Source organism: Hyperoodon ampullatus (genome assembly GCF_949752795.1).
Source record: "Hyperoodon ampullatus genome assembly, chromosome: 8".
NCBI classification, from domain to species: domain Eukaryota; kingdom Metazoa; phylum Chordata; class Mammalia; order Artiodactyla; family Ziphiidae; genus Hyperoodon; species Hyperoodon ampullatus.
The window spans coordinates 104,178,067-104,205,804 of record NC_136921.1 but is presented as its reverse complement, the minus strand read 5'-3'; the positions used below and the strand labels follow the sequence as shown (position 1 = coordinate 104,205,804).

Below are 27,738 nucleotides of genomic sequence, written 5' to 3'. Positions count from 1 at the left end.
GCACAAAAGCTGACACTACTATGAAATGGTCATGTTCTTTAACATTCTTCCAACTTGATTCTTAGATAACACGTGGTCCAGCTGGCTTTCCATACATTTCAAACTTTTGTTTCAGACAAGCATGCCCCTTTTGGTGTCCACGTGCTTCTAAGAAAGCTCAAACATATTTACCTTATAAACTTCCCTTAAGTTTATGCTCTTGGTAAAGTTAGTCAGAATACTGATGTGGGATGGTATAGCATTTAGTAGAGAGCAGTTTGATGTATGACGACTCCTAGATAATATTGTCTCTTAAAAATGTTAAGTATCAGAGAAAGACAAATATCATATGATGTCACTTATATGTGGCATCTAAAAAGGTGATACAAATGAACTTATTTATAAAGCAGAAACAGATTCACAGACATAAAAAACAAACTCATGGTCACCAAAGGGGAAAAGTGGTGGGGAAGGATAAATTGGGAGTCTGGGATTAAGGTATACACACTACTATACATAAAATAGATAATCAACAAGGACTTACTGTATAGTACAGGAAACTCTACTCAATGCTCTGTAATAACTTATAATGGAAAAGAATCCTTTTCCATTTCCCTCCCTGAGGGAAGCCTCAGGGAGATGTGGATCAGGTGTACTATGGAGCTGACTTCTCCTGGGGTTTCCATCCCAGCTAAAGAACTAAACAGGAAGAAAAAAAAAAAAAAAGAAATGAGGAAACTTGTCATGAATAACAATCTCACAGTAACTGATTGTTTGCAAAGGAACTTCTCTTCAACATAATGATTCAGCCTATAGACATTCCCCCAATCAAGTGTTCTCTGATTTAACCACGTCAGATGGATGGGCTGCTGAGAACAAGAAAGGAAACTGGCGACAGCTCCAAGCCTGGGGATCACACAGGAGAGGGTTGGGCTGTATGAGGGGTGGAAAAACAGTCATCTGGGTGGAGGGGTACAAAATGGGACACAGAGGATAGTGGTAGAGGGATTAAAAGGATGGTTGGGTGGTGAGGAGAAGGCAGAGAGATGGTCCAAAGTGTGCTTCTTCGTGATGGCCCATGGCCCGGATGAAAAGTTTTCTCATCCAGACAACCAGGTAGAGCTAAGGTGAAGCTCTCTTTTCTAACAGCAGGACATTCTTTTATTTATTCATAAGCAAGTATAGAAATGTTTATGTGAGTTTTAGTAACTCTGTTCTTTGCCTCTTGCCCTTACTTACTCTTGCCCACCCTTGTATGAAGCGACATGGCATAGAACAGAAGGAGAAAATGGTATAAAGTTTAAATTCTGGTTATCTGATCATCCAAAAAAGGAAGCTTATTTTTCTTGTTTTTTTTTTTTTTTTTTTTTAAGCAGGATATGTAAGGGATTTCTTTTTTTTCTCAGCATGTGGAATCCTGGAGCTTCAAACTACTCTTTAGCCCTAGAATCTACTTCTCTGCCACAGGGAAATTGTTTAATAAATGGTTCTAAGACATGAGTGAAAGATGGGTGAATGACTCCTGTTAAATATATTTTTATCTCTCTGCCTTTTGGTACATTGGGCCATGGTGATTCTAGAATTAACTGATATTTGCTGCATTGCTGGCTGTTACCCACCTTTTATTCTCTCACCAGAAATATTTACTCAAAATTTAACCTCAACTTTTTGCTGCAGGTTGATTTTCTCCCGGCTATCAAAGAGTAGTTAGAAGTGATCACGCTGCTCCCAAAGTTAGCTTTTTAAACATTTGTCTCGAGCTGTTCTGTTTGTAAAGACGTGTCTAATCCAGCCCCAGGACCTTGACCTTCACAAGGGCCCTTCACTCCTTTCCCTGGAGACTTAATGAGACAATTGCCTTTAGCAAGAAGATGCTGGTTACATCCAGGAGTTTAGAGTTTTGCTGTTTCCTCACGTAGGATATTCTTTGCTCTCTCAGGCCTCCTTTGATTTCCCCCAAATCTCCACCTCTGGGATCTCCACACTCAGTGCAGTGAGGATGCTTCAGACTCAGTAGTGTCCTAAATGGGGCAGGAATTCTGAATCCTGAAAGAACAGAAAGGCTCTATCTCTTATTTTAAAAAGTAATATTGTACAATCTCAACTGGTGGCAATTTTTTATTCATGAATGTTATTTATGAGCTATTCCATGTAGAGATTAGGAAGGGTTTATCTGGGTTTTTACTTACTCAGTCCCTGAATTCCATGTGCATCTAGCAATGGAGTCTGAGCCAGAGCCTTGGGTTGGAAAGAATATGCTTGGCAATAGTAGGCTCTTCATACATTAACTTCTGAGTGAATGAATGAATGATTTTTTTTCCTTTCTCCCCATACTATCTTCCTAGAAAAATATGCCCTCCCCTTGCTAGGTATGTTCTGCTGTTTTACTCCTTAAATTGTCACTTAAAGTATATATCCTGGGGCAACTTGATACTGACTTGTTTACACTAACAATCCCATGACTGGGTTTCGGATTGATTTTATTTATTTATTTGTTTGTTTGTTTATTTATTTATTTATTTATTTTGGCTGTGTTGGGTCTTTGTTGCTGCGTGCAGGCTTTCTCTAGTTGCGGCGATTGGGGGCTACTCTTCATTGCCGTGCGCGGGCTTTTCATTGCAGTGGCTTCTCTTGTTGCAGAGCACGGGGTCTAGGTGTGCGGGCTTCAGTAGTTGTAGCACATGGGCTCAGTAGTTGTGGCTCCCAGGCTCTAGAGCACAGGCTCAGTAGTTGTGGTGCACGGGCTTCATTGCTCCGTGGCATGTGGGATCTTCCCAGAGCGGGGCTTGAACTCGTGTCCCCTGTGTTGGCAGGCAGATTCTTAACCATTGCACCACCAGGGAAGCCCCTCAGATTGTTTTTAGATAGAGTGTTTTGTGGTACATCTGATAGGACATGATAGAAGGCATCACACAGTCAAGGGGAAAAAAAAAGGAACAATACAAAAATGGGAAAACACAACTTCTAACCAGGGGTTGATCATTTAAAACTAACATATCACATCATTATCTTACAGAATTCTAGATGAAGTAAAATAGTTAATACTTCAACAAGTGTAGCATTAAGGCCTGTTTTTGTGCCTTTTGTTCAATGATGCCACCATTCTCTCATCTATTTGGAAAATTTCTAATAAGCAATTTAAGACCTGTTGGTTCTGGAAGACAAAACATAGCTATGAAATACTCTTTTTTTATGATTAAAGGAAACACAAATATAGACTGAGGCTTCAGTTGCCTCAGTTACCTGTCAGGCTGTACAACTTTATTATCTCTAAGTTGTCTGTAAAGTCACATTACACATTTTGGGTAACTGCAAAATTGTGAGTATCAGAAATAGATAGAACTCAAAGTCAATATCAAGATTAAAAGTTTACATTTCTTTAGTATATTTTATACAACAGTTTGATTTGGGCAATTGTATACCAAAATATTATCATTTGACTTAAGAATGCAATGAGACTTTGGCTTCTATTTTAATGTGCCTACTTGCCACTAAGTAGCATTACTCACCTAATAGCAGTTCTTACTTAGGACCAAATTAGAGGAGCTGCTTACCTTTTTGTCTGCTCTTTAAGTTTGCTTACAGCTCTCAGTTCTGATTCATCCAGCTGAGGTATCTATATTTAACAATGCCCAGGGAGAATAATTTCTCCTGATTTTTAAAATTTAGGAGTTTTTTATTACAAAATAAATATATCCTATTATTATTATAAAAAATTCAAATATTGCAGAAATATTAAATAAAAAGGAAGCTCCTTCATCATTATCACTTTGTATCCTCTTACTTCCACCCAACATGTAAAATTTTATACCTAGAGATAATAGTGAGGCACGTAGGGCACATCTACATATAAATATCTTCCTAAGCACATACCATATTTATTAATATGAAAGTTCATTCAGTTTTTACGAAATGTGAGATTGTATTAAATGTGTTATCTGCAGCTTGTTTTTCTACATGAACTACGTCTTGAAGAGCTTTGACTTGGCATCATTAAATAAGCATAAACATGAATGTCTCCTGTCAATTTTAATGGCTTCAAAGTGAGTTGTCTCATAACTTACAGTTTATCATAAAATAATAAACATTTTATTTTTAAATGATGTTTTACTATTAGAAAAAAATATTGCAGTGAACATTTTTGAGTCTTGACATACTTTATTTTCATTTTTAAAGTTATTATTTCTATCGCATAGATTTCTGGCTTGGAATTGTTAAATCATCCACTTTTCTATTTTGATGAATGTGGCCAAATTGTTGAAGGGACTTAGGAATTTATACAGACCACAAGGGAGTCAGTTCAGAACTGGCCTCCCTGAATCTGGGGTGAAATGACAGTCTCTTTGAGCAAGTGGCTTCACCACAGAACTCATTGGGGGTCAAAACAGAGCCCCACAGGAAGGCATTAGTTGCAACCTCCTTTGGGTCAGAACTTGCTGGAACCCTTCAGCAGGTGTGGACAGCTCTGACAGGACCCTGGTGATGTTGTATTCCCCTTCCGTTCTTCCTCTCAATGTTTGTCATTTCTGTCACACCTGGTCCTGCTCTGAGATCCATGGCAACACTTTCAGCTACCTACAAATAAATACATTCTTTGCATTATTTTCAAAAAGTAGAGTCTTCATCGTTAAGAAGAAGAAGGAGGAGGAAACAGAGGGGAAACAGCTGTATCTCCTTTGCAAATGTGCCTTCTAGATTTTTAGTGAAAATATCATGAGGTAATACATGTAATATATTCAGAACACACACAATTGTGGCTACTTATCCTGGCAGCACCCTCGTTTTCAGGATGTAAAATATAATTGACCTCTATGTAATATCATATTATGTACCGGGATGATCAAATCCTGTATTTGTCACTTAGTGACTATCATTTAGCCTCTCTGAGCTTCAGGCTCTTGTTTGATTGAAGAAATGAAAAATAAAACCAAAAAGAGAAAAAGAATGCCTATCTCTGGGGAGTGCTGGCTAAGTTGGCATTAATTTGCTCATCTAGCAGATATGCCAGGTATTTAGTTCTCAAAAATGTGTTAGTCATCATTTTTATTATTATTTTCTTTATTTTTACAGTATCTTAAATGAACTATGAGGCAACATTGACTTATAGAAGTTAAACTAATTTCTACGAAAGCTATACATACATATATGCAATAAAATGCATAAGATAACTAACTAGCATACCACAGCAATCAAATATATCTTTCAGCCATCACACTCTAGGTGAGACTAGGAAAGAGCACTGAAGACCCTTCTCCCCAAAATGGGGCTGCCCTCTGAAAGTTCACTGGTAAAACTCACTATGTCATGGCTGGAGTGTTTCTTCCTCCATGGAAATCAACCAGGAGACTGCATGATAATTGTGTCACTGAAGAGTTTGTGGACTCCCAGAATTCCTGTCAAGGTGACCTATGTGTAATCTCAGAGAATGCAGGGCTGGAAAATCATTTCAAATTAGTCAACTGAAACCTAATCAAAGTGTATCTCGTGTGGAGAAAGCCTGTGTGAATGGAATGGGGAGAGTCAGCCCGAAACCCACAAGGACAACTCAAGGACTCAGGGCCAGGTTATTCCAGCCTGCCTGGAGAAGAAGTAGACAGATGTGGGAAACACAGCTTCCACTCACGAGAGAGCCTCTCTCTGCAGGAGCCAGACGAGGCCTGGGGAACAGGAGAGCACACCGGTTATGGCAAAAGTTTTGGTTCCAACCCTAGCCTCTCCACTTGCCAACAGTGCCCCCTGAGAATTTGTATCTCCTCTCTCAACCTCTGTTGCCTCTGCTGCACAAGGCAGGCAATGTTATAACGCCATCATAGGGCTGTGCCGAGGGTGAAACAAGATCAGGTGTAAAACTCTATTCGTGTGCTCACCTGGCCAGAGAAAGGCAAGAGGTGGCTCCCATCCTCAGGTCCTGAGATGTGAGATGCTCAGCTGAACCCCAGAGCCATCAGTAAGTTTAAGAATAGCAGCCCCACACCCAAGCAGGGCCTCTAACATATGGATCTTTTTCTTTAGGAAGAGCTCCTCCAGTAAAAGGCAAGGGTGGTTTTAAATTGCATTTTATTTTCTACTCTAATATGTTAAATATTTTGGAATTTGGACCCTACCTGTAAGAGATAGAGACTACTTTACAAGGTTTGAAGCAATAAAGTACATCTTGTGGTCCACATGTGTGAGTATGTTTCTGGAGGTGTGGACACAAGTGAGAGGGAGGGAGGGGGCAGAGAGAGGAAAAGCAAGGGGCAGGTCAGGTAACTATCTCCCAGACCCAGGCTGACGCTGGTCCTCAGAGTAAAACTGAGGCCAGGAGGATGAGGATAGGGCAGCTGAACAGAGACTTAAGTTGGGGAGTTTGGTGGAAGTCGTCGGTCAAGAATGAAGGAGGAAGTGAGGAAAAAGAGGAGACATGAAGATCCGCAGGTGTACGGCCTCAGCAGCTGAGAGCCTGGGACCAAGGCGTTGACAGAACTGAGTAACAAGTAGGGTGGCCGATCCCTGGGGAAGTGACCAGTGGAGGGGGTTTGAGCATATTAGTTAAGAGATGACGATTGATGTCCAAAGGAGATCTTTCATAGGTAGTTGAATGAATATGTATTCCTCAGGAAATGCATGTGAGTGTGTGTGTGTGAGTGTGTGTGTGTTACAGGAAAGAAGGCAGCACTGTAAAATGCTGCAGCAACGTGGAGTAAGTTAGGGACTGGCATTTCCATTCTGTGGAAATGAGTGATTCTCTAAAGTTTCAAGGGGCTGGAAGGAGAAGAGGTCAATTTTGGTAGGTCTGGGAGGAGAGTGAGAGAGAAGAAAAAATGCAGACTTCCTGTGAAGAGCTTTTATGGCACTACTGAATGTTTCTTTCTTTCTTTCCTATCCAGAACAGGTTAATCCAATGATGCCTACAAAAACCTTCAATCTTGCTAGTACTTTTTAAAATCAGTTTTATACTCATAAAATCTGGAGGGCCATTTACATTTCTTAACAATAAAGTAGTATTGGGTAAACTTTGGCTGTATTCACATACCAAGACCAGATTTTGTTTTCTCACATCTACTTGAGAAGAGCCCTATGGCTTCAGTTTTCTTAAAGTATTTACTGAAGAAATGTAGTTTCTGAAAATGTTAAATATATGCCAACATCGTCTTGTTTTGCCCCTCATGTTTCTTGTACTAGGGACTGAAATCGAGACTCCGGATATGGCCTGGTCAGTGTGGGGGCGCAGCTAGAAGGATATTATCCTCTGGTGTGAACTTGTCTATGTGACCACAGTCAACGTTTGCACTTGCTGTTTTGTCAACCAACTGACCCTTGAGCTCATTGTGTGCTTCTTGTCATCTAATCCCTTAGGTTCTTCTTCTTTTTTTTTTTTTTTAAAGTCTCAATAAGGAAGACAAAAGGGAAATAATGCCTTAACCAAAGTTAAAATAGAATTACTGTCAAGCATCGATATAGCATTTAGACTTGTAGAACTGTTTATGGGCCTCATCCTGGCTATACCACTTTTGCAGCCACAGCAAATGGAGTGCTTCATGTTTCCCACTCAACAGAAAGGTATGCAGAGTTTCCTGAGAATAATTCATTCAGAGTCACACAAGGGCTTCCAAGGGACCTGAGGTCTTGAGCTCTTTACATAATTTTCTAGGTTTATCTTCTTTATGAATAATGTGTTATATGTTACTTTTGGGTGACTGAAAGAGAGAAGAATATAAAAAGGAAAAAAAATCTCTCTTAATCAGCTCAGTCACCCAAATGATGCTACAAAAAGAATTGCAACAGTTAACCAAAAACTGGCTGACAGAAAAAAAAAAAAAAAGGCAGTATATGAGTTTTCACTGCACTTTAATGATACACTAAAGAAATCAGTAGCCCCTGTTCTGCTCTGCAAACCTGATTTTGGTAAAGTCCCTAGATTCAGATAGAAAAGCTAAGAGGAGACCACATTGGCTAATTCTGTGCCATACTTTTGCTCTTGAGAATATTTGAGTCTTTTCCTTAATGTGCATGTTTTATCATTAGGTCACATGTGTTTCTTGAGGACCATGTGTCTGTTACCTATTCTTTGTGCCCTTCAAGCTTCCATAAGCTGGGATCTTTGGCTGGCCAACAGTGGGGCACTTTTTCTTATTTTCCTTTAAAAAAATCTTTGTATTTTACATTTTTTTTCACACTTGACTGGGTCTTTCAATAACTATTTATTGAATCCTTACTATGTGATAGTCAACATGTGAACTTTTATATACGTTATCTACTTTGATTTATACAACAACATCGAATTAGTATTATTATCCCCATTTAAGAAATTAGGAAACTGAGTCCCAGGCTGACCTCATGACATCATACAACCTGTGTGTTGAGGCACATGTTTTAAGCTAGGTCCGTCTGGCCTAATGACAATGCTTTCCCACTACAGCACAATCATTTTTGTACTTATAAAGTACATAAGCACCCTTTGCCTTTAGGAAGAGTCTTGTATATTGTTCCAAAGGAAGACAAAGTCTATAAAGTGTTTGCCCTTGAGAAGACAAGTTCATACAAAAGCCAAAGGAAAACAATTTCGTGTGTAGAACATCAACTCTACAGCTGCAGTTTGTATCATTTTTTATGCCACCCCCCATTAATCTACCCATTAATACTTCGAAATGTTTGAATCAGCCTTGTCGCTCACACATTGAATTAAATCCAAACACTATTCTCACTGTGATGCTAAGAGCATGAATGAACTTGCAAAGTCCCTTGATGCCCAGGTGGCCTGTAGGCTGAACACAGCCCTCACCTGTGTTTTATTGGTCAGTTTTATTGCAGTGTTGATTCCCACCATACTTTTCTTTTTTTTAAAAGAATTTAAATCCATTTCTAAGATTTGAAAAATTGAGAAGTTTTATGTTGATATTCCAGTCTGGCCCACTGGTCCTACATTCATGAAGAGCATAATTACCTGTTAGGAATGAATGACTATCACTGTCTCCTATAGACAGAACACTACTTCCTCCCAGTCTTCCTCTTGTTCTTTCTCTCTCTCTCTCTTTCCCCATGACACTGAAGCTGTGTGTCATGTCCCATTTATCACCTAACACAAAGCTGGTTTCATTCATTTTTATTACTTTCCTGGCCCCTGTAGGCATTTGAGTTTTTTTCTACCACATTAAACAACTTTGGAGAGATTTTTAGATTTTATATAAAAAGTATTTTTGGTAATATGCTCTGCATCATCAAACTAAATATGAAGTTCTTTTTCTCTGTTATTTGGAAGAGATTTTTATTCTTGGAGCAATTTTGTATATTCCAATACTTTGGCGCCAGGACATCAAATTGATACAGACAAGATGCCATAGTGTATGAGGGAGACAGTGGTTGGCACTGAGGGACAGACTTCAGAATCTACCATTTTCACCTTGAAAATGAAAGAAGAATTGGGGAGAAAGAAAATCCTATAGTAATGTAGAGTTTCTACAGGAGTTTGGTCTTTATTCCACTTTGGTTACTTGAAACTTGCTTTGCAATGTCTGCTTGAAAAAATATTAGAACATGAAGATTCTAATTTTATTCTGTGTATATGTGACATTCATAGATGTGCTTTCAAATAGACACAAGAATCTTATTCCAGATCCTTTGATTGGCCTCTTAAATACAGGTACTCAAATTACAGACAATGGATAGTGCATTTCTTTACATTTTGGGTGAATAGACCTGTAAGGGTATATGTACAAGTGAATATTTGATTTGTTTATAACCAAGATGAGTTAGTGCGTTTTTCTACAGATCTCAGGAGTTGTATGTCTAATCTTAATATTTAATTTTCCACAATGTTCTGTGTAGTGTGGAGACCTCCAAGACAGAATCATAGCTCGATGTATGAAAAGATAAATTGACTTGTCTGAGGCTGCAGTGATTCAGGGGCAAAAATGAGAACTCAAATGACTGTTAACACTACTATTTTTGAGCATTTACCATAGATCAGGCACCGTGACTATATCACATCATTTACTTCTCTCGATAACTCTGTGATATAGGCATTACCTCCATTTTTCAACTGAGGATACTGTGGAATCTCAGAAATAAAATAATTTGCCCAAGCTAATTATGGTGGAAACTGGAGATCCGGGATTTCAGAACAAATCTGTGTGCTTCTAAATCTATGTCCTTAAAGCACTTCATCACACTACTTGGACCTTGCCATGCATCCTTAATTCATAACTTGACACATTATTTTCTTTGTCTTTAGACTCAGAGCTGTAAATAATATGCAAAGGATGCTGAGATATAACATTGATTTTGAGTGTTTTTTGTTTTGTTTTTTTTTTGTGGTACGCGGGCCTCTCACTGCTGTGGCCTCTCCCGTTGTGGAGCGCAGGCTCCGACCGTGCAGGCTCAGCGGCCGTGGCTCACGGGCCCAGCCGCTCCACGGCATGTGGGATCTTCCCGGACCGGGGCACGAACCCGTGTCCCCTGCATCGGCAGGCGGACTCTCAACCACTGCGCCACCAGGGATGCCCTTGAGTGTTTTTTGAGTGTGGTGTTGATGTCTTTGTGTCTACAGAGAGAGAACCAATATGAATTAGCTCCTCTGTGTTCTCATAAACAAATTGCTACATCATATACCTTGCCTTGATTGTTGTGGCTTGGTGCTGTGTCTCCCAGTTCTCAGGAACAAACAAGATGATGCATCCTGCGCTTACCTGAGGCTGTGTGGCTGGACAGTCCAACCCACCCATGTGCAATTATCAGACTGCCTTATATAATTCAGTTCAGCTCAGATTAACATATATTTATGGCATACTTGTTAAGTTTAGGGTTGAAATAGACACCAAGTGACTAGACCCCTGCCCCTTCTGCCCTGTGGCCATAGACAAGTTATCTCATATCTCTTAGCCTCAGTTTCCTCATTTGTGATGGAAATAATGGTACCCACTACATAGGTGTGTTACTTTTCCCCTAGTACATTTCTGGCTCAAAATCACTGCATATTCATTCAATGTCAGTTTCTTACCTACATTTCCTTTTTACTCTCAGTAAAATGGTGTGTCCTTACCATGAGTCCAAAAACACAACTCAAAAAAAGAGAGATGCAAGAGGGCAGAGATATGGGGATATATGTATATGTATAGCTGATTCACTTTGTTATAAAGCAGAAACTAACATACCATTGTAAAGCAATTATACTCCAATAAAGATGTTAAAAAAAAAAGGGAAACATGAATAGCTTAACCCCATTCATTTTTAATTTTCTTGTCAAAGGATGACTAGTCAGTTTCCTAGTTGCATAATTAACAGAGACAAAGCCAGAGTCATTAACAATAAAGATCTCTAAAACATAGAAAAAAATAGAAAGCAACAAACCACCTAGAGTTAAAAGGTGATAAGAAACATCCTAAACTGATTAAAACCTGTTGGCAGGTGGCTGAAACAAGTCCCTGGAGTGATTTTAAGTGGCTTTATGATGCTTATTTCAAGTTAAGTTACTGAGATAGCCGATCTCTTCATGGAGAGAGGTAATGTTTCATGTTCCATCAGCACTGCATTGGGCAGGTGGGGTGCTGTGAGCTACAAAAAGCAGCAGCAAGCTCTGTAAACTATCTGCTTTTCTGGAAAGACTTAAGGAAGATGTAAAATGCTCTTGTTTTTGGAAGCTGGCCATGGGTTTTGTAATTGGCATCCCAGACTTTCATGCATACCTATGAGATGAAAGGCCTTCTGTTATTCCCCTGCTGCCCCAACCCTGCAGCAACCAGCAAAATCACTTTTGAAAAGAGGAGGCTTGTTAAAGAATCCCTAGATTATCCACATTTTCTCCTCTCTTTTCTTAAATTTATGTTTTGCAGGACAAATGATACTGGCTTTCTTTCCTTCAAAGACCACTTGCCTGTCACTCAGATAGTTATCACTGATACCAACAGATCAAACTCAGAAGCTGCTTGGAGAATTGGTCCCTTGCGTTGCTATGGTGACCGTGAGTACTAAATTGAAAGAAGATTTCTCTCTGTCTTACATTAAGCACAAGATGTTTTATTCCCTTATCCTTTTTCCCTGCAGTGTCCCCCAGTCTTGCAAATTATCTACATGCCCAGTGCTTTCCTGTACCCCATTCAAAAACAATGAACCATACTCAGGAATTTTTTTTCGTTTGCAGGACACTTCTGGAATGCGGTATCATTTTATACAGAAGCCTCTTACCTCCACTTTCCTACCTTCCATGCGGAATTCAGTGCTGACATTTCCTTCTTTTTTAAAACCACGGCTTTATCTGGAGTTTTCCTAGAAAACCTTGGCATTAAAGACTTCATCCGACTTGAAATAAGCTGTAAGTGTTCTCATTTATGAATTTAATATAACTGGTCAACAGAAGTTTTAATCTTATCTTTGCCACCAACAACTAGTGTATTATTTAGATTATCAAATTAATCTCCCTGGGCCTCTGTCAAATTAACAATGATAATTTCTAGTTCCTTCTTATGCTTTTTGTTTTATTATTATTTATCAGTGTTTAAAGAGCCATTCTCTCTTCAAACTAGTGCATTTCCAAAATTCCCTTAATTTATTTACGGTGTCTTTTATCTGATCCATGGGCATTTATTACCTATTCTTTTTTTTTTTTTTTTTTTTTTTTTTTTTTGCCGTACGCGGGCCTCTCACCGCTGTGGCCTCTCCCGCCGCGGAGCACAGGCTCCGGACATGCAGGCCTAGTGGCCACGGTCCCAGCCACTCCTCGGCATGTGGGATCTTCCTGGACCGGGGCACGAACCCACGTCCCCTGCATCGGCAGGCGGACTCTCAACCACTGCGCCACCAGAGAAGCCCTTACCTGTTCTTTTAAGCTTCCACACCATGGAACTTTTTCATTGCAATTTCTATGGAAAGCTGAAAACATTAGTATTCTGCATTCTATTTATACTTGAAGTGAAATTTTTGTTGTACTTTTTCTCTGCAAGTAATTTCTTGACTTATTTCCCATCACCAGGAGTATGTGACTGACCAATCAGAATTTCCATTGTTTCTCTACTACTTCACCATGAATAGGGGTGTATCTAGTGAGTTAGGTGTCAGGACATGGATCATTTTTTAACATCCCATCTCCTATATACAAGTTATATTAAGAAATAATCATAAAGTTAAAGGAAAAGTAATACAAATGCAGATGGGGAAGTGTTCTGTTAATAAACTTTTATTTGTAATCATGCCAATAAAAATATTCCAGTACAAAAAAGAAACACAATACAATAAACAATTTTAATCTCATTCATTCATTTTTTATATAAAAGGGAAAAATACCTACATACTGGTCTTTTCAAGTAATAGTAGTAACATTAAAAGTTTTGTTCCTTAGACTTGACTTATGCAAATTTGTGAGTGAGTTCATCAGAATTGATTTTCTTTTTACGTCCATGTTCAAAGAGAGTATAATCAGATTTGTCCGTTTATCTTCTCTCTTACTGATCAAAGGATACTTTTTATTAACTTTAAATTTAAAATGTTTTTCACATTAAGCAATAGATATAAACATTTTAGGAAAGATTTTAAACATAAGGCTAAGTTTGATACAGATTCATAAAAATCCCATTTTACAATAAATTCCAGAAATTGATATTATCTCTATGTATTTTTTTCATGATCAATGTTAGCCACTTTCAAATAACTCTGAAATAAAAAAAAAAAACACTAAAATATTTTTATTAGAAAATTCATCATGGGTTACTATTCTACTTGGTAAAACCTTACAGAGTTCCTAAGGTTTTAGAGTTGCTTAAGCTCTCTTTGGGCGCAATTTGTGTTCACAGCCCCTGTGGTACTATATATTCCTTGTTTCAACAGTAGATCTAAGTTAAACAATGATAGCACAGTAACTGTAAAAATGGGAAATCAGAAATTGAGCTCTTATTCTTAAAAAAAAAAAACACATATATGAGTCTTCATGTTCAGGAGCCAATGGTACGTCAGGAGTTCTCTATATTAGCTCCCCTCTTGAATATAATATGTGGTAGGTAATAAAATGTACTATTTGAAGCTTACACATTATTAAAAATTAATACTAACATCAGCATTTGTTACAACTTAAACCTACAAAAGTTTCCCCCCCACCCCGGTGGAGGAATGTTTCATTTGCTGATATTATTTAGAATTACTGGTGTGTGGCAATAATAAAAAACAGATCTACTTTTAGTTGCTTTTGCTAGTTTTCTGATTCTCTGCATTCAGTATACCCAATTCTTTCTTATACACAAGGTGGACTGCTCCCACCATCTTGCCCTTATTAAAGCTGTGACCATGAAGACTTATGATTTTCATTAGGTGCCTCATTTACCTGGTTTTAAATGCATGTTTTTTATGATTTGATTGTGGCAATTGACTATATTACAATAATAATGTGACAACATGAAATACCCTTGAAAACCTAAGTAATAATGTCTTAGCAACAGAAACTTGGAAATTTGAGAGCTCCAGAAAAAGAGAAAAAAGTACTGGCTGGAGGAGATGGCTGAAGTACATGTACAGGTCTCCTGCAGAGCACAGAGCAGCTAAGTGTTTCTTCTGCAGCTACAGCCCAATACAAAGAAAGGCATCTCTTTAACTGATAGTTGTAATCTCCTTTTACTCCAATGATTTAGACTACTAATGACAGGAAGCTCTTGTGGCTTTAGTGTGAAATAAGATCCCTCATAGCTACCTTGGCCAGGCTTTAAATATGTGGAGTTGAGTGCCAGCCATTTCATAATATGGATATAATAACCTCAATGTAAATTTAATAACAATCAGGCCCTAAGGCCTTTCGATTCATTAAAGCAGCAGCAAATGTCATGGCATATTATCACAAGGTAATGAGTGATGATTTCATGTTAATTATATTTCAGTGTCCAATTTGTTTGTACTTCCTCATACTATATTTTGTCCTTTGGATTGCACAAAAATGTTTTCAGTGCAAGGGGTATTAACACTGATAAAAATTTAAAATCCATTGATGTCATTGTTCAGTGCAGACTTTTTCACCAGATCAGAGAATTTGTATTTTTTGAAAGAGGAAGATTTTGTATAAACTTGTTTAAAGTACGAGGCCTCAAAATTTTCAAAATATTTTGTTTTATTATTATTTAAAAGGAAAAACAAACAAACAAATGGGGCTTATCTTGCATTTCTTACTAACAGCGGCACTCAACCTATGTCTTTTACACAGATGGAATTTTCACCCTAAAGTGTTCATAGTAAGATTCCTCTACAGATCAGCTTCTTAGAAAGAAAATGGCCTTCGCATAAATGTAGTAGATTTCTCAAGTAGATCTCTTCCTCATCCTTAAGGAGTTATCCGAACAGAAGTTTTCAAAATTGATGTATCCGAATTGTTGGACAGGGAACAAGAAGTTTACCTAAAGTTTTCAATTTATTTCTTTCTGGATCACTTCCAACTAAGACATTTGAATTTTGTAGCTTTAAGATTAGTCCATATTCTATGAAAGGCAAGATGTTCCATTATGTCCTCAAGTCTTAATGGATTTGTTTCAAATGAGACTGAGAAAAAAATAGCTATTTTGACAGTTAGCTCACAATGGCTGTGCAGGTTGAAATAGATATTTTGGAGTGGATGGGGGATCAGAAGGAAATGGCTGTTGAGGTCAATATGGCATAGCGGAAAGAGACTACTGGTTAAAACCCAATGTGGATTCTAATTTCTGTTTCTCTAACTCTAATTGTGAGCAAGTTCCTCACCCCTTCAGTGTTTATTTATGAAAATGGAATTGTTGATGCCCATATGTCAATCAGATGCATTTGGCTGCAATTAAAAGAAAATTCAATCTTAACTGGTAGACACAAGGATGAGAATTTATTGGTACCAAGACATGTGACCAAGTCCGGAATTGGTGGGGCACTTTATTTCTGGTTGGATTCAGGAGCTTAACAAATGTTAGCAATGGTCTAATTTATTTCTCTCCCTGTTCTGAATTCTGAATCTCTACTTTCGTCAAGGCTATCTTTCCCTCAATAAGGAGCCACATCTCAGCTGGTGGGAAAACACTTCTTTGCCAGCTGTCCACACAATCCTCCTGATATGCAACTCCTCTGACTACCTAGGAACAAATGCCTCTAGACAGGGAAGTAAATATTTCAGACTGCTTTTTGCCAGAGTCCATCCTTACCCCTTGGGTGGTAGGGGCAGCTAGCTGACCTTAAAGCCTGTAGGGAAAAAAAAAAATCATTTTCACTCCTAAAAGTCTGAGTTCTTGGCTGAGAACCATGTGATAAAAGACAGAATAACAAGAGGAAAAACAAACAGAAGTTTATTAACATGTATACCTCATGTAGGGATGGGAGATACCCAGAGGAAATGAGTGACTCAACGAGGTGACTTAGACCTCCAGTTCACATGACATATTAAAAAGAGAGCAATACATTTTTGGAGAAATAATAGGATAAAGGAAAGCTGTTTTAGGCTTCAGAAGTAGAGATAAAGGCTAGTTAGTCAAGTTTGTTATGTAGATTCTTCTGGTGGCATCTCGAGGCTGATAGGGTCTAATGTTGTCTCCAGGTGATTAATATTTGTCCTCTTAGTAGAGAGGGGAGGAGGGATGGAGGAACAACTAAATCTATATCTATACCTCTATATCTATATCTATATCCTCATCTATATCTATATATTCTAGAAGTTTGAGTTCTGACTTTCAAATGTATCATATCAATAATATTACCAACTGTGATGGTAACTTGAAGATACAATCCTCAGGTCCTCAAGAATAGGAAAGATTAATTCTAATAATAATTATATTTATGCTAAATGGTTGAGTACTCTAATTAGACATAGTACTGAATGTTTTATATTCATTATTTAATTTTGTGTTCAAATAATCTCATCTATAATCATCAAGATATTGCATTATGATTTTCATGTTCAACTCACAGTCCAATACGCAGATGAGGAAGGTGAGCCTTGAGAGGGTAAATAACATACCCAACATCACCCAGTAAGATTCAGAATCCAGGATTCAATTCTTTGCTCATTCGAACAACTCCCTGCTCTGCTTTGCAAAACTGTTTCAAGAGCTAAGAAGGTGAGAAAATAGCATGATTTTCCTCCATGTTTTGAGGCATAGGACATTCAGCAGGTCTTTACAACTTAATGCAAAACTGTGTGTGCTTTTTTTCTGGAATAGGAGCCACAGTTGTCATCAGCTCCTCCAAGAGTCCATGTCTCCAAACATGTTTAACAATATTTCATTTACTTCTCATTCTACAGATGAATACGTGGGAGGTCAGAGAGGTTAGGAGACTACATTAAGGCCTTGCATCTTCTTCTTTATTCCATTATGGTTCCTGAGACATCTCACATGCCTGACCTGTGTAGGGCTAAGAACACAGAGATGGTGTCACAGTTTGAGGAAGGAAGAACATTGTACAGGAGACTTAGAAGGCATCTTCTCATCTCCTAGGACCACTTGGTGTACAATCTCTCATGCTTGTGGCAGGTTCCTCCACTTGACATGCTCCTTCTTGGTCAGTCTTCTCAAAAGTACACCATGAGCTCATTTTGTTTCATTCATCTCTGCTTAGCACAGGCCCTGGCTGGGTAAAGACCCACTGAAAGACTCCAGTGACTCCTTTGCTTTGTCTTGAACCATAGGGTGTAAATGATAAGGGAGGATATTTGTAAGACAGTTGGAGGGAGAAGATGGTAAATTCATGATAGAGGTAATGCTGCCACTGGGCCTCCAGCTTTCCCATTTAGAACCACTGAGCTATGCCCATCCCCCCAGCAAATGAGATCTAGTTGACGTTGGCCTCAGGTGTCCTGTCCACCAAGTCACTAGCCAGTGTTGGAAGTATCACCATGTACTTAAATTTATTTTCATTCAGTTTTTTCCAGGCACCCATATTATATCTAGCTTTGACTGCTGGGTAAAGACTGCATAGGTTTTGGGGATGGTGGTTTTCTCATAGGACAAGTGGGTTAAAAAGTGAGCTCCAGAGACACCTCACCTGGACTTAAATCCTGACTCTGCCCCCTCTGGGTTGGAGTGGCTTCTCAGCTATCTGTGGGTCAGTTCCCTCCTCTGTAAAATATTACCTTTCTCATATGATTGTAGGGAGTTGATTCATGAAAAATGCTTAGCAGAGTACCTGGGTCATGGTAAGCGCTCAATAAATGTTAACTATTATTATTGCATTTCACTGATTCTCCCCTAGTTCTAGGAAGAGTGAGTTGAACATAGTAGGTTTTTAATAGTGACTTGAATAAAGTTAAATAATAATAATTTTAGAAGGTTTTTAAGGAACCTAACACCTTGGTATAAAACTAAGAAAAAAAATTAAAGAAAATTACAAAATTGCATTTAGTGTGTGCAGGGTAACATTTTAATGAATGAAATTTTAGTTTGATGGGAGCTTCCTGTACACAAGGCCCAATCCTAGGTTCTGGGTGTCCAATTCATCTATAGGTTGCAGACTAGCTGGGGAGACAGATCATAACCAGATCATTACACAACAGAGGGATAAATGCAGGGGCAGAGATAAATGCAGACCAGAAACTAACAAGGAGGTAGTGGTGACAGGGGGTGGCAGGTCGTCACAGCAGTGGAGCAAGCCTTCCTTCCATAGGGATGTGCTGTCTGCGTGGAACTGGATATCCACAAGACCAGCTTTGCAGGAAGGCTTTTAGCAAAATCTTTAGCATTCCTCCCCTTCAACTTCAAGAGTCTTTACCTATGTTTTTAGAGAGAAATACATTTATGCTCAATATCTCAGTAATTGTTTATTTGGTCTCAAGATAAGCAGGGCTGCAAGGTAGCATTGGTGGCCTGATAAGAAACAAGCAATGGCTCAAAGGACCAACTTCACTCATTTAATCTTTCAATTGTTGAATCTGATTTGCTCCCTTCAATTCTGTTTCCATTAATGCATGGGTTTATGAGCCAAAGACAACTGACGTGGGTTGGTGAACCATGCCACGGTGATGATAATAACAATAGCTATCATTGTTGAGTACATCCTACATGCTAGGCACAGTTCTAAGAACTTTGTCAGGATGAATTTATAAACAACCTGACAATTAGGTATTGTTTTTATTCCCTTTTACAAAGGATAAAAGTAAGAGGTGACAAGCTCGAAAACTTACCTCAGGTCATGGGGGGTGCCAGAGTCCATGTCTCAGATCCCATTTGTAAAGCTTCTATCTTATTGCTTCTCTTTGCAGTCAGGGCTCACATTCACCAGGAAGCCAAACAATTCAAACTCTCTGCTACTTGAAATTCTGCATATCGGGTGCTTCTTATACCAAGTCTGGCTTTCTGTTGGGGTTTAAAGCCTGAGGAAGGAGTGGTCCAGGGTGATGACTAACCTTTGGTATTGCTGAATCTTCAGGTCTGCTAGTTGATGACCTTGTCAAAGAAATACACATGTCCTATCTCGGGTGTAAAGGAGGGGGGCCATCACAAGGTGCTGATAAGGAGGGGAAGGTCTGGAATATGAAGGCTGCTGTTCCTGAGAGGGGACTGTCTTCCCCTCAACTTTAATTTATAATTTACCTCTCCACATCCTTCAGATTTAGAATTCTAACATAATAAAAGAAAATATAAGAAGATATACTAAAATTGAGAAAAAAGATGGCGATTATACTTTTGGAGTCAGATTCTACTTACTCTCTAGGCAACTTCAAGCAAATTATTTCTATTTCTCTGAACTTTCATTTTCTCACCCATAAAATGGGCATAAAAGTAATATAAAAACTCTTTCTCATAGAGTTGCTTTGAGGATTAAAATGAGAGAATCTATGGGCAGTGCTCCTCAGAGTGCATTGTATTGCTGTGCTGCTGCTACTTCTCTCTCTCTCTGTTAATGGTGATAACACCACCGTCACCATCCCCAACATCACCATGACCACCACCATCACCACTATCACCACCATCACCATCGCCACCATCCTCACTACTACCATCACCACAATCACCATCACCTTCACCACCATCACCATTATCACCACCATCAGCATCACCACCATCACCATCACCATCATCATCCCTATCACTACCATCATCATCATCACCACCACAACTATCACCATCATGACCACCACTATTATCTTCCTGTCATCAGCATCATCAACATCATCATCATCACAGGTAGCATTTCCCCTGACTGGCTCTTTCCTGTCTTGTACGATAAGCAGATTGCTATAGAAGGGCACAAAGGGTCATGGGAGGAGCCCTGCGTGGGGAGATGGGGGGATAGGGTTGTGTTTGTTCCCAGACACTGCCACTTGCAGTGATGCAGACAAGGCACTTAAAATTTCTGAGCCTCCTTTTAAAAAAAAGTCATAGGAATAGCATGAATTCTTGTATCATATGTATTGATGAAATAATACATTATAGAATAATTATATAATACACATAATAATATGTAATATATATATATGAAATACATTATTATAATATGCATAATGAATAATACCAAGCACTGGACTTTCCAGGGTGTGGTCTTCTCCTCGCAGGAGTGTAGCTGCTTAGCTAACCAAGTATCTATAGCTGTCCATGAGGACACAGTTGAAGTCAGAACAGATCCAGAAAACCCAGAACCTTGGAGCAGGTGCATTTTGTCAGATCAGCATCAGTGACTCTGGTCCCTATCCTGTTTCTTGAATTCTCACAATGAGAACCAAGTGGGACAAAAAAAAGAGCTTGAGATTTAGTAGTTGGTAGTTATTACCATTAATGGTAATTTTAATACTGCAGGGATTTCATCTGAAGGCCGCTCTACCTAGCTATTGATGTATGATCGTTTTTATCATTCGTTCAGGGTATGCTTGTGCCCTAAATGCACTGACGACTCCCTTCAACTTTCTACCTGTTTCCTTTTTGGTTTCAGCTCCTTCTGAGATCACTTTTGCCATTGATGTTGGGAATGGCCCCATAGAGCTCATAGTCCAGTCCTCTTCTCCTCTGAATGACAACCAGTGGCATTATGTCCAGGCTGAGAGGAACCTCAAGGAGACCTCACTCCAGGTGGACAACCTCCCAAGGATTACCAGGGAGACCTCAGAGGAGGGCCATTTCCGGTTACAGCTCAACAGCCAGCTCTTTGTAGGTAGGTGACATCTTAAGGTGCCCTGTGTGCTAAAAACCCTACAAGACCACGGTGGAACCAGGCCCAAGGAAAATTCCTATTTTATTTTAGACCTGGGAAATGATTAAAATATTTCATAAGGCATTTATAATTATAAACGTAATTTCACAGATTCTGCCTTACTAGATTTATTAGCTACAACAATGGAAGATGATGTCATCACTTAGCAAAATTTGAGGGGGTTTCAAACTCTATTTGTATCTTTTCTCCTTGTACATATTATATCTTCAGATGTCCAGGAACCTCTATTACTTTTCATCCCTATCATCAAAACCTACTCTTAGAAAAAGAATGTATCAGCTATTTAAACCTTATTAGAAGTTGACTTTAAGTCAGTAGGCGACCATTCACCCTTCCTAGTGATACCTGACTCCTGATAATTATTGAGAACCATGTAATGAAATACGTTACAGCATCTCCAAGGGATTTAGGGCATCAGTTATATGGTGGTGGAGAGAGCTACTGATTTTTAAACTAGGAGCTTCTTTGATACTCCCTGAATTCACGTCACTTAGGTGGCTGCCTGATAACTTGCACAGAAAAGAAGCCTTGGTCCCTAAGCAGACGTCTCTCCACTGGTCATTTCCACCGTGAGACTCAGAATCAACCTTCAGATAAGTTGTTCCTCTGAACTGGCTGCCACTGCTGGCAGTAGGGCCTGGGAAGGCTCAAACATCATTCACTGAATCATTCATTCATTCCACAAGCAGTCAGTGAGCACCTAAAACAAATCAGGCACCTTGTCAGGTGGTAGGAATTGAAAGATGACTTGTGCAATGAAACTTCTTTTCAAAGAGCTCACTCTGTGTGTGTGTGTGTGTGTGTGTGTGTGTGTGCGTGCGCGCGCACACTGTTCGAGAGAGACAAAGGGGCAGAAAGAGAGAGGGAGAGAGAATTTAGCCACATTAGTCCAGGTAGGAAAGGTCCGCCTTATAGCTACAGTTTAGAAAGGATTTTTTGAAAGTAGGTTGAGCAGGGCTTATAAAGCTTTAAAGACAAAATAGAGCTGGAAATGTTAGGGATACTGTATTATTATCAAAACCAAGGCACTGCTCTTACAAAAAACTTGAAGTTCAGACAGTAACATAAATTGGTTCCAAAATCTGCCAGTATACCCAGATTTACTTTTCTTTCCTTATGTATTTATTTTACCAACTCTCACACTACATAGCTTTACTGCTAGTAATGAAATGCCGTCAGCAATCAATGGGTGTTTCTTACTTGCTTCCTTTAAGTTTGGGTCTGTTCAACTTTTAACTCTGAGGAAATCTGTCACTAAGAACATACCAGATAAAAGAAAAGAAGTAACAGAATATGTAATCTCTCTTTCCAACAGGAATCATATTTCTTTCTTCATCTATCATGTTTTACCCATCCATCAGAAGCTAAGATATGAGTGATTAAAAATGTTTTTATGATGAAAAAGTACTCACTTAATTAACCTACATCAGTGATATGATTTAGTATTAAAATATATTTTTTTAATTTATATTGATGTTTTCATTCTATTTAAACATCACCTTTTATTGCTCTGAATAAATTTGCTAGTCATCAATATTTAATGTCATTTTTGGTGTAATCAATTCAAGTAGTTTGCAATTTTCATAAATTATATTCCATGCCAAAGTTTAATTTATCTTCAGGCAGTACTGATGAATCTTTCTGGCTGAAAGGTGTATATAAAGATGGAATTTTTTAATCCCTTCATGCAAATTTCATGTAGTTATGAAATTATCATATGTGAATGATATGAATATGTGAATATGTGACAAACTTTGTGCAAGTCAAAAGGGAAAAGAGGCTGCTGTGTTTCCTTGTGGGTTTTTATCTCTAGATGTTTCTGTTAACTGATCACAAATGCAATGAGTAAGAGCATGTCCATGGGTCTGGAGAGTTACCTTGCTCTAGCTGTAGCCAAGGTCAGCTGCAGCAAGAGCACCTGCTTCTGGTATGTTTCTTCCCAATAGGCTCCATCTCAGATGGTACTCTGCTTTATTGAATTTGTCTTAATGTACTCGAAGAAGAAAAACATGCTGTTGGAGGCCATTTTAGTCTGTTGGTTTGAATTTTGTTGTTTAGTGTTCAACCAGTTTAAAAGTGTTAGGTGGCCAAAAAAATTGAAGTCCCAATATTTCCAGTTTGCATGATTCAGTGGTTTTTTTTTTAAAAGAAAGGCCTCTACCTACCTGGAGCAGCCAAAATGATGAATTGCATTCTCTATCATTCAGAAAATTTGAGTCACTGGATTTTTATATTTGCTAGGCAGAAAAAGATATTATTGTGGTGTGCTTTTTAATTTTTTTAAATTAAAGTATATTTGATTTACAATGTCGTGTTAATTTCAGGTGTACAACAAAGTGATTCCGTATACGTATACATATACACATTCTTTCTCAGATTCTTTTCCCACATAGGTTATTGAGTATAGTTTCCTGTGCTATACAGTAGGTCCTTGTTCATTATCTATTTTTACTGGGATAGATTGATTGTGACAGTACTTAAATATTAATTTGGATATGTCTGTCTAGATACCTTTAACCTCTGAAGGATCTTTCAATCAAAACATAACATCATTCAAGTATGGTAATCACTGGCATTGCTGCTGTGCTTGTGAGTGCTTGCTTCCTGAGTACCAGAAACAGGTTGAATTTTATAGAATGGATATATCTCTTAGCACTGCCCCTGTCATTGGAATGTGACAAGTTGAAGTGCTGATACCTGAGTCAATGCATGCTGGATTCCCAGAATCAATATTTTAACTTCAAGCTTTTATTTCCCTGATAGTTAGGGACAGTTGCAACCATGCCATTTCACTGGTCGCATTTCTTGAATAGAGTAGTAGAAACTTCATAACTCAGAGCTTCTGAAATGTGCACTGCAAGCTTGGGGTAGTTTCAGCTTTAAAACTCTTGGCAGTATCATCCCTCGCTTTGCTCTTCCCTACTAGCTTTTCAAGTCAATACGAGGAAAAGGCAAGAGACATCCAAGAACTAGCACTTATGGCTGAAAATGAAATGAAGAGATCTGGGTAAGAACTCCAGGTCAACTACCAACAGGCCATGGGACCCTGGTAGAAAAACAACTAGCCTAAGTGGATTCATTGTCTTTATTATTTACAGAATGAAACTGATGAGTCTGGTAACTGATCCCTTACAACTTGAGGGTGTCCCATCTCCATCTGTATATTAAGCATGACAACCATCCTTATCCTCATGCCCATGTGGATGTAACAGCAAGGAAAATATCTCTTTGTCCCCAAATCTGACACCCCACCTTTCCAAATACGTTGCAATTATAGAATAGACATTTTGTAAAGCTGTGAGCCTGTGAGTCTAATTTTTGTGTTGCTTTACTTTCTTCTTATCTTTTTGGCCTTTGATGGACCCTTTTCTTTATTTTTTCTTTTTATTTTTTGGCTCAGCTGCTTTATTTGTGTCAAAATAAACTGAAGTAACTCCCACTTAGAACTCCTTGGGGAAAGTATTTCACTGACTTGGTAAATCATAAAGTTGAGTCAATTTCCCCCCTACCCACAGTGCTGCTCCTGCTTCCACACTGGTTGGGAATTATTATTACTATTTTCAGGTGAAGCGTGTCAAAGGCGAGGCCAGCAGTGAAACCAGGAAAGGTGGGTCTCATTTGCTCTCTGCCCTGACACTTCAGAAACTGCTAGAGTCTCTCTGTGGAATAGTCACATATTTACACTTGCGAATGCCCCACAAGGATGGTTTTCCTGACACAGGCCAGCAGAGTTTTCTGTCTGGAAGATGTACTGTGTCTCAAAGCACAGGAGGAGATACACATCCTTTTCATGTTAAGGAAGAACTGGAAAATCACCTTTTAGCATATTTGTTACATAAAACCATTGTGCATGGAGGATGTCAATGGTGAAACAAAAAGTAAAGCAATTGTCTTTTCAGCATCCTATACATTTCTGATGATAAGGTCTGATTTACCAACAAGTTTATTTTTTCAAAGTTAACTAATATGTCAAGTATACTTGAATCATCTTAGTAAAAAAATTAGCTTAGTAAAAAAATTAATACATGATTTCTGATATTCCCCATAGTAGTTAAATAAGAGAAAATGTCCTGATTCGTTTAAGAAGTTTTAGGAGACCTCAGAATACTAGTGGGCAAGTCCCGTGAATGCTTTGCTTCCTTGTTACCTACCAAGTGGCAGTCACTCAATGCTTCTACAATGAAAAAAAAAAAAAAGAGGAAGAGCTACCTGCTTCCTCATGCTTTTTTCCTCCAACACCACTTCTGCTCCACAAAATCAGATTCTTAGAGCTTGAAAGTGCTTTGAAAGAACACTGGTTCTTTTTATTTTCAGAGAAGTGAATGATTAAATGACCCCTTCCACAAAGTTTTGTCTCATCTGGAAAATGTTGAGAGTTGAGTACAATGAACCCATCCCAATAGCCCATGTTAGTATTTTCTGCCCCCTAATATTCCAGAAACCTTTTGGAAATGTTTGTCTACAATCTCTTATGCTTTAATTGAAGCTCATTTCATCCTATACTGGCCACATTAGATTGGTAATGGAACATTGAAGGAGAATGTATAATTTTCTTGTACAGTTTCACTTTTTAAAGTTTTAATTCTGCCTTTGACAAAACATATCTCAAAGCATACTATCTGTTTTTGAAGAAAGGTACAACATGGCATCATGTTCTCATGCAGCCCAGTGAGAAAAGCCCTGAGATTTGGACCACACAAAAACTCAACGGTAGAATCAGTCATTCTAGTTACTCTGGCACTGCCAAGAATCAAAATCTGTAACTCAGTAAAGAAAGAAAACATTAGGACGGCACCATTCATGTGGAGCTCGGGTGATAATTATAAAACGAAATTCAAGCCAGATATTTCTGGAAAATAAAACAGTACACTCTGGATGTTCAAGGACCCAAACTGAGGGAGGTGAGAAGTTGTTGTGTCTTTTCCAAAGCCAAGGCGCCATTGAGCTGATGTAACCAGGACAACCAGGGAAGCTCCAGTTTAGAAAAGAGTGGGCCCAGCCTGGCATACTGATGCTGCAACGCTGCCTATAACCTGTTTCCATTTCTCCAAGGCTCTGGAGACAAAGCTGATGACTCAGAGGAGGAGGTGAGAAAACCTTGGAACAGAACAATGGTGGGGAAGATGTAGTCAGAACTCTCTGAACATGTTATTGGCAGATTTACACTGTTCTCATTGTGTTACCAAGTTTCTTCTGATTCAGAGGGAAAAGGATTTGGCTTCAGAGCCACTTGAGTTGGGAAAGGCAATTTTGTAGAAGAGGTGGGAGGTGCCATGTTTTAATTCGGCTTCCTACTTCACCATCCATGTCTCAGGCTGAAGGGTGAGGGTCGTCTCAGGCCCCTGTGTAGAGAGGCTTAGGAACCTGCGTAGACTCTAGGATGTGCAGCCCAGGACCCCATTCAAGAAGGCCCTGCTGCTGGGAGTGCTCTTGGAAGACAATCTCCCTCTGTCTGCCCCTTCAGCTACTGTATCTCTTTAGGACAAGGTCCCGTCCTTCCAGGGAGGCCCACAGACACATAATCACTTGAGTCCAGGGTACAAAGGCACAACCATTTTGGCCCAAGGAAGCACATCTCTGATGGACTTTTCTAGCTCCAACACTCTCTGTGGGGCTGTTCTAGACTGTCAGACCTGCGCCAGAGCTCACTCCTTTGCCCACTTCTGCTTCCTGACTCTCTGGCTCAAAAGTGTGGCTCCCAATGGTTCCCCCTGAAAAACATCCTGACCCTTTAACTTCATCTCACAGCCTGTTTGCTGGAGAACCCTACCTGAGGCACAATCACATGGATGTATTGTGCAGTACACACACACACACACACACACATACACACACATTTTTTAGTCAATGTAATTTTTTTTTGTGGTACGCAGGCCTCTCACTGTTGTGGCCTCTCCCATTGCAGAGCACAGGCTCCGGATGTGCAGGCTCAGTGGCCATGGCTCACGGGCCCAGCCGCTCAGTGGCATGTGGGATCCTCCCGGACCGGGGCATGAACCCGCATTCCCTGCATCGGCAGGCGGACTCTCAACCACTGTGCCACCAGGGAAGCCCAATCAAAGTAATTTTTTAAGAGAAATTTATTTTTCATTCCTCCCAAGAATTAACCATAAAATAATGCCTCCTTTTCTCCCACTTTCTTCTCCAAAACACCTTTTAAATTCAATTGCTTCCTTAGAGTCAAGTTTGCATTTTTTGATTCACACTCTCTTGATGGTCCTGACTCTCCAACTAGGATGGGCAACCCCACACTTGATCTACCTGGCAGAATCCTGTTCAATCATAATGTTTACAAAAGACTAACAGTTCTGTAGATATTTTAGTATTTTATTATTATGTTATTACTATTATTAGCCCCAGTTATTGTGCACTCTGCGATTAAGGCCTTTCCATAAGTTTCATATTTTCTAATGATAAGTAACACCATTTTAACTGATCCTGGTAGTATGTGTTAAAATCTAATTTTCCAAAAGCTAAAATGAGTTTCAGGTGAATAGAAAATAAACATAAGTCAAAGATTTTATTTCACTCTAATTAATGAGGAAGCCATTAAGATGTCATGAACAGTTCAGAGAGCATCTAAAAAGCTGGCATATGTACGGAGAATTTAAGAAAACAAAAGTTAGAATACAGTTGTAGATTTAAATATAAACC

The 27,738-nt window shown here is 39.0% G+C and overlaps 1 protein-coding gene across 2 annotated transcripts in view; it reads left to right on the top strand.

The window, feature by feature from the left end:
* The window catches only part of CNTNAP5 (contactin associated protein family member 5), a gene marked incomplete at both ends in the record, with an annotated part of 875,910 nt that overhangs the window by 719,913 nt on the left and 128,259 nt on the right, over nucleotides 1-27,738 (top strand). For both annotated transcript variants that reach the window (XM_079710301.1, XM_079710300.1), the window contains 3 exons: nucleotides 11,790-11,917; nucleotides 12,098-12,268; nucleotides 20,806-21,024. In XM_079710301.1, coding sequence (XP_079566427.1) covers nucleotides 11,790-11,917; nucleotides 12,098-12,268; nucleotides 20,806-21,024 — 518 coding nt within the window. The remainder of the gene's footprint in view (nucleotides 1-11,789; nucleotides 11,918-12,097; nucleotides 12,269-20,805; nucleotides 21,025-27,738) is intronic.